The sequence below is a fragment of the Anticarsia gemmatalis genome, chromosome 9, assembly GCF_050436995.1.
Source record: "Anticarsia gemmatalis isolate Benzon Research Colony breed Stoneville strain chromosome 9, ilAntGemm2 primary, whole genome shotgun sequence".
NCBI classification, from domain to species: Eukaryota; Metazoa; Arthropoda; class Insecta; order Lepidoptera; family Erebidae; genus Anticarsia; species Anticarsia gemmatalis.
Window position 1 is genome coordinate 2571654 of NC_134753.1, and position 8044 is coordinate 2579697.

Here is an 8044-nt window from a genome sequence, read left to right on the forward strand (position 1 = left end):
AGCTGAGCGTTTCGGATACACTCTCCAAGTAATGTATAAGATTGTTATTTTCGATTTGTTGCGTTATAAAGTTTATTAAAAAAGAATCACATAGGTACATAATAATCTATTAATCTCTTATTGTAATACGATTTTAAATTACTAGTATAACCTTAAATATATTTTTTTATGTATTGGTAACGCCTTACCATAAAGTTATAGCAAACATTACATGCGCCTATTAAATTTACATTTGCAGGCATTAACACACTTTGCTATCGGTTTAGATCAGGCGTTTAAATAGAACCTAAGCTGTCAGTGAATAAGAATTATGCAGAGCTATTTAATTTTCGGGCTGGTTAGTTGTTAGGGTGAAACAAAAAGGATATTTTTTTTGCTGTTACTAATTAAATCTATTTGCTGCTGCGTATATGCGCTCTGATAAGCCAACTGATAATGCGATACAAGGGATTGATAGCTAAACTAGGTACTGTAAAATACGATGCCGTCAAAAACATTCTGTAGAAAACTTAAAGTGTAGGGTGGTCGAAAATAGCCTGAATTGCTTCGAGAAAAGAATGGTACGGCCGTGCCGCTTTTTTTTGCTCGACTTGCGGGGGCACTACCGTGCCCCCAGATTAATGAATGAACTGAATCCATATTTTTATATTTTTATTCACTCACAAGTTTTATACATTTATACCATTGGCGACCGGTTCCAAAACGACTTCAGTCGATCACGGATATTAGATGTGGGAATAGAACTCACCACCCTTTAGCGTAGTGGTAGAAAAAACGCAACAAGCCACCCCGTGCACCCCGTTTATAATTCGGTCAAACCTTAATAGGGCTGACTTTTTGTAAGAATGTTTGTGAACTCTATATGGAAAATAAAAACTCAGTAGGTATTGAAGATACTATAATTTATTACCGAAATAAACGTTAAAACGATGAAATTTCATTCAAATGTTCAGCCTATCTGACTAAGTTGTAAGATCACGTTAATGCGACGAAGCTTTTAGTATATCTAATGCTACAGCTTGATATAATATATGGTTGGATCATGGCGTGCTTGTAATTTTTTTGGCTTTTCATGCGCCTTCGTATCAAGCAAGCTGGCTAAATCAAAACGTACATCTTACAGTCTCTGGTGACATATTTTTAGTTGAGCTTCTTGTTGGTGAGCCGTTGTTCGAAACATGCACGTGCTAAACTTTATACTAAAAGAGGATAAACAATTGATTAGAACAGAATCCTTCACCCATATACGGAGTACGTCAGAGGCCGTAGTTTATTAGGAAACGGTTAGTGCAATCAGTGTACAATCATATAATTGTAATTGTCAGCGGAACCGGCCACTCCATCGACATGCCAGAGGCCGAGGGGAGGGCTTCCTCCTTCACCGACCGTTTTTATATCACCGCTAATTTGTTTATACTATTGTTACATGAATTTTTTACTTTTCAAACGGCGGGGAATACTGCAAAAATCTCAACTCAGTTGAACCCACTGATTAAATTACGCTTTGCTTGGTTCTCTTTGGTTTCTTCAGATTCTCTAATTTATATGTACCTTAGAATTATTTTCCTGAATGCAGAATTTTCCACTACTTTCGTAAAGCCGACATGACAATTAAGTGGAATACAAAATTAGTATTAGCGGTGCATGGTTTTATGCATCTTTAATTTTTGTTCAATCTTTGTCTAAAGATGACATACAATAACTTCGTTAAATGGTCACAATATTTCATATATTTTATTAAACATATAATCTACAGACCTGTGATGTTTATGCCGTAAAACTTCATAGCAAAACAATTTATTGAAAGATCTGTGTCAGTGTACCTGACGCATTTGCATAAGTCATGCATTTTAGAACGGGATCATTTCATACGTTCCAATCTTCCGGTTGCGAAATACATCAAATACTTTATGATACATCAATATGTTTTACGATAGACATAAATAATAATAATCACGGTATACACTTGAATCTGTGAGTAAATAAATATAGATAAAGTAGGGCGGGCGGTTAGTATTGGCACTTAGGCGGGCGGCGGCGCATATTCAAGAGTTTGGCCACAGTTCACACGCTGAAAAAACGTTTACTTTTTTATAGTACAGGCTGTGAATAATAAAAAAATACATTAAAAATAATATTGTAAAATAATTCAGTAAAATTAAGTAATAAAAATAAATAGTGTGAAATTAAATTAATTAATTTTTAATTTAAATAATTTGTGATGGGTGCTGACGATCCTAATGCGTTGGCTGCAGTGGAATTCGAAGTCTATGGACAGGTCCAAGGTATGTAAATAATTTTTCCTTTAAACTTAATTAATTACTGAATAATTGCGAAATTATTAAAAGTTTTAATTTTAAAAATTAAGTTAAAGAATAACCACTTGGTAGGTTCGTACCTATATTAAAATAAACCTACGTAGCTTAGGTAGAGGTGCTCAGGCAAAAATAAAACTATTTTTGTTTAGTTTTGTAACATAAAGTTAAAACTAAAACAGAGTTATAACTTTAGGAATCGGATTCTCCTTAGGGCAATTATATGCATGTTTAATAACAACTCATAGTCATAAATTTATTTTCTGCAAATACAAATGGGCACAGCTTTCCTTACTTTTCCCTTTAATGTTTAATTAATAGTCAGCTGATCTAGCTAATCAGTCAACCGGCTATAATTAGTCGTTGCATGTAGGTCGATGTCAATGAGTTTGGACGTTCAATCGCCGATAATAAACACACACTTGACAGATTCTGTTCACGCCCTCTAACGACCAAAACTGCAATATTAGCTATAGGATGCTGCAATGTAATCCTAGCTACGTAGTTTGTTTACTAGACATCATTATACCTACCAGGTACATGCTGACTATAAATATAGAAAATTGAAACAAGCTATACGATGGTCATCGTCACAACAGACCTTTTCCATCGACTGCTGGACATTAAGCCTCTCCAACATCCCCAAACGATCACCATCTTAAGTTCTTCACCTGCATTTTTCCTTTTAAAGATGCCGTGGTTATAGTAGTTAGTTACTTTTCTACTCACAGTTATTTGTGTTGTATTTTAACGTCAATGGTTTATCAAAATACAATTATTTGTGGTCGTTTCCATTATTTGTAAAGATAATGAATGGAGAATCACCAAAACTTTCCGTACTTACCTATGAGGTACGTTCTTAAGCATAATACCTATAATCGTGCTCTGTACTCAAATCAATGCGCCAAAAGCTAGTATAGAGTATTGTACTTATTATCCTTTAGTGTGCTTCGGTCCATTAGATACGAAAGGGAAATTGGCAAACAATAACGATAAGAATTCATAAGTGAAATAAATAAGTGTTGTCAAATTAGTGCAGCTATTACAATGCATGATTAATGCTTTGTTGACGTCGTGTAATTATGTATGTAATGGCCTGTCATGAACTCTACATCATACAGGTTACTGATGATTGTGATTTGGCTACTTAGCTACCTACACTAATATTTGGATAGAGTTTGGTACTCACACACCTGTCACAAATAGCGCTAAGCTAGTTTTTACTGTAGTTAGAAACGATTGCAATCTCGTTCATAGTAAATTCTACGGCTTTTTCCTTTGCCGAACTCTCAAAAGTTCCCGAGTATTTCCAAAAAGAAGGCAAGCCGCCTTGTCCTCGTCGATTTTAGCTATCGTTTCAACTGGACTCTAGGAGTTCTAGGAATTATTGCCTACATTCATCGTGTGCTTTATTTACATAATATTCTTCTTTTATACATAATTTGCCTAATTTGTATCTAAATGTTACTCAATTTGCAGGTTGCTACTTCACGAAATACTGCAAGGAGTTGGCAGAACAGTTGGGCGTCGGCGGCTGGGTGAAGAACTCCAAGAAAGGCACCATCGTTGGCAAGATACAGGGCACCAAGGCGCAGTTGGACCACATGTATGTACACTATGTTTAACAAATATCGCAGATTCAGTAAATACGGCACATACTAAGTACTTATCCTTTCTAGTGATTGAACAACACACTCTTGAAATGATTACTTGACATCCTACAAATTCCGTGTTGAAAAAATCGATACACAACTTTCATAAAAAATATATCCTTCCCAGTCATTTGATCGTTGTCGTCAAAGCTTCCACTTCCACATTCATCACTCGTAATACCTAGTTAAGAACCTTATATCAAGCTTGAGACGACAGAGACACTTTTATTCCAATATCAATAAAGGCATCAAAATGTTTATCCTACTTAATTATACAAAAAAGTACCTGCATTATGTTATTTATGAGACTAAATTCCCAAAAATGCCAGCATCGATTTTTGAAACGTAAATATCCTTCCTTATTCTGCATTTTATAATCTGTAGCCAAAAAGCATTAATGTTTATGATCTCGTTGTCATTAGTAAAAGTGTTGTTTATTTGCTGTGTCAATTTGGATGAGCTCCAAATGGTGATAGTGTTCCGGATACTTGTAATTAATAAGTATTTCAATGTCAAATATAAATAATTAGCTCGTTACAATGTAGGCCACTGCCAAAATCTGATCAAAGAAATTATAGTGCTTAATTGCTAATTAGATTGTTTTTTTATTTTATGGCAAAATGGATGATAAAAATAAATATTTGGCGGTTGTGAAGGAAAGTAAAAACCCCTTGATCAACTTTAAGCACTTTTCCCAAAAACTTACTCTAAATTAATGACATAATGAATAATGGTAGATACCTTTGTAAGGGAGGTTGACCCAGCACTATAATGACAATACCTATTATAACACTGGACGGGAGATAAATAATGGCAAAATTAAATGACTTTAATAGCAGCTAAAAAGCACAGATGTAGCTCCATACGAGTATGTTGATGATAAGAGATAGGAATTTTAGGCGGGCAAGCGTATATAACTGTAAAAAAACTTAAAGAAATTGCATCGGACTCTTTGAGGAAAATTCTCGAGATATTCTAAAATCTAGAGACAAAGTGAAATTACGTATTAAAACAATAAAGTTTATTGTACCATAAACAATATTATCTATTAATTCTATAATTACACATCACAAGTTACCTGAAAGATAGCATTATAAGGAAACATTCGTTTATAAATACCTCACGAGTGGAAAGTCAAACACGGCTTATCCGATGTAGTAGTTGTTGAACTTATGTTTGTAAAAGATAACGGGTTTTTCACAATTATTAACAAAACACTGAAAATATCCGGTATATATTCAGTTCATTCGGTATATTTCTCTTTACAAAGAGGGTTTACGTGTATTTTTTTACTGTCGTGTAGTCACGTTTTCAAAAGCATGCGTTAAGAAATGTGTTACGTAATAAGTTTGTTTACTGTTTTTGAAAATGTGGGAGAAAGTCACGTTTTTAAAAAAGTAATTGCGGGTATTAAAACGGTTTAAGTTATAAACTAACATAATAACACTTAATACTAAGGATTTAGATACATATGTACATACATAGATAAGCTTTATTTCTGAAATATACTTAAATATCTGGTTTTGTTTTACATTGTTAACTTGGGCAACCTAACCTTTTTTTTACTACACTTTTATGTATCCCACTGCCAGCAGTGTAAAGGTCTACAATTTTTCTTTCTCTTACTAAACAATATATAAACATAAACAAACACACATTTGAACCGATTATGTTGAATACTGAGATCAATGTTCATATTTCGCAATGCGTTGGAGTTCAAGTAGTGCGTATTACACATAAATCTTCAAAAGTTATTTAGAGAACTGCACATAAGTAGTTTAATCATATTGATGCAACATTTCTGTCGTAATAGCAGGCTTTAAGCCAATCCTTTATGAAGACACAATGTAAAACTATTTCATTTAGAAAAGTGCTAGGAACAAAACAAATTCTTGTAACCCATTATGATTTTTTTAAATAAAAAGAAAACAGAGGCAAGTGTCTACTTTACTCAAAGATGGGCTTCAATCTCTTTTTTTATATCTCCCTTAATTTTGTGAAAATACAAGCCTTGAGAAAAAAATGTAACGCACTATTTTAAAAATAAAAAGAAATGAATCCTTTTCCGTCCTACAACGAGGCAAGCGTCTTTTCCGCCCGTTCATACCATACATTAAGATATTAAATTCCAAATTACATGGCAGGTCTACAGATCGAAAAATAATAACCTATTTACATTTCAGGATCGACTGGCTCAGTACCACTGGTTCTCCCGGCTGTAAGATCGAGAAGTGTGACCTCACGAACTGGGAGCATATCGCGAGGCTCGCCTTCACCGACTTCACAGTGCGGTTCTAGTTATACTGGCAACACTTTTGTAACGGTACCTTTTATAATCTATGTCGTGCTTTTTTTAATAAATGTAATGTAAGTTGAAGTTGGTTTTCTTGAATTTGTAAGTCTAAATAAGTTGTTAATGTAGATTAAATGATGAGAATTATGATTGTTAAAAGTTATAGGTGCTGGTTCTAGCATCGAGTTATCCTATTATTGTTGCTGTTCAGATTAATTATATTATGAAATACACTTATGACAGTCGTTACAATCACAAAATTTACTAATAACTAGCTCGGAAAAGGGTGTAGAGTCTTAAGATAAAACTTCGTACGTCTATTTATCCATAGTAAAAAAATTAACAAACCTCAAGATTTAAAACCGTCTAGTCTTTTTCACTTTTACTACCTACCGAATTTCTAAAACAATTAAGAGAGAAGAAGCAGCGTTAAGTAGATAATTACGTTAAAATCCTTTGATATCTTAACATCACGTTATCAAAACAGCCAGAAGTGTAAAACAAACCGCACCTTACCTCTTGCGCTTCCAAACGTGACTGAAAGCAGCTGAAACTAGTTACAGCCTTACCCTGTAAACTCCCCTTTTACGGCTCTTCAGAACTATAAGAATGAACCATAAATACGTAATTATATTACAATCAGAGCAGACATAAACATTGTCTGCTATTGTACTGAAGCATGTGTTTGTAGATAATGAGAACATCGTAAATAATTGTCAATATTACATTATTTACTAGTTAAAACGCGACGCGGTAGGTAGAGGGTGTATGTTTAATTGTAAAGATATGTCTGTTTGTATGTTTTTACGGAAAAATACCGGTTAATTAGGATTGTTTGTTCCTGATATCGTGTGACTAATGAGTTGTGTTCTAATTTTTGTAGTAGGATCAGTTGAAGACAAAATGATATCGAAACGTACTCTTTCTGTATGAGTATATGTGTCTACTATGTATGTAGTAAGACACGAAGTTTTGCTAAAGATGTAGTTACACTTTCCGTTAAATATAACCTAAATTTGACTAGACTTTTATGACGTACAATTAAAATAAATAAATTTAACAAAAAATAAAGCAGCTTCTTATTAGGAACTAACAAGTCCCGTATAGGTCTTTTGAGCCATGAACAAAAATGCGCTAATTCTACCTGACGCCACCATCATCTGCAATAGATGAACACAGGCCAATGTACAAGTAAACTCAGATTCTGTGCTAAAGAAGTGCATCTTTAATAATACACGTAACTCATAAGATAGCTTATCAACACTATTGTCTCAATGAATTAATTTATCTACTTCCCATTTAAATCAATTTTAACTCTATCACTTAAGGAATAAGGTTTAATATTGTCGCGTATATTGCTATGCATAAGGTGTTAAAGGGCGAAAACCTCTAGTGTTCTTCCAAAGGCTATATTTAGCTTTTAATATCAAGAAAGTATTTTTTACTTTCCCCGCCGCAGGCATAATAACTCAACATAATAATGAATAATTGCGCGATAGTTCACATGTACCCGCGTTTAATTCAATAACATATTGAATGAGTAAATGGCGTGAAATTTTTTCAATGAATTTATCTTAATTAATAAGGTTAATTATGTACTGATTGACGCGTCCATTCTTGTTTTTTTATTGACAACTGTCTGTGTGGTATTGCTGAGATTACTATTGTTTTGTTTTGTTTTTAAACCATTGAGGGAAACGTATCTATAAATAGCAAGTTTCTTAGTATATTGGTTACTGCGTATGTCTTTGTTATTCTATACTTAGTTAGGTGATGCCATCTAG

The 8044-nt window shown here is 33.7% G+C and overlaps 1 protein-coding gene across 1 annotated transcript; it reads left to right on the forward strand.

Annotated features, from left to right (window-relative positions):
- Positions 1-2037: 2037 nt before the first annotated feature.
- Positions 2038-6779, forward strand: LOC142975519 (acylphosphatase-2-like). Its single transcript, XM_076118430.1, has 3 exons — positions 2038-2285; positions 3795-3921; positions 6151-6779. Exons 1-3 carry the CDS (start codon positions 2222-2224, stop codon positions 6263-6265), a joined length of 306 nt encoding a protein of 101 aa, XP_075974545.1. The 5' UTR covers positions 2038-2221; the 3' UTR covers positions 6266-6779.
- Positions 6780-8044: the final 1265 nt, after the last annotated feature.

Bases quoted from the DNA above. Each gene is read 5' to 3' on its own strand.
- LOC142975519 (XM_076118430.1), top strand. From the start codon at position 2,222: ATGGGTGCTGACGATCCTAATGCGTTGGCTGCAGTGGAATTCGAAGTC. The intron at 2,286-3,794 runs GTATGTAAATAA...CTCAATTTGCAG, and splicing joins AGTCTATGGACAGGTCCAAG to GTTGCTACTTCACGAAATAC. The intron at 3,922-6,150 runs GTATGTACACTA...TTTACATTTCAG, and splicing joins AAGGCGCAGTTGGACCACAT to GATCGACTGGCTCAGTACCA.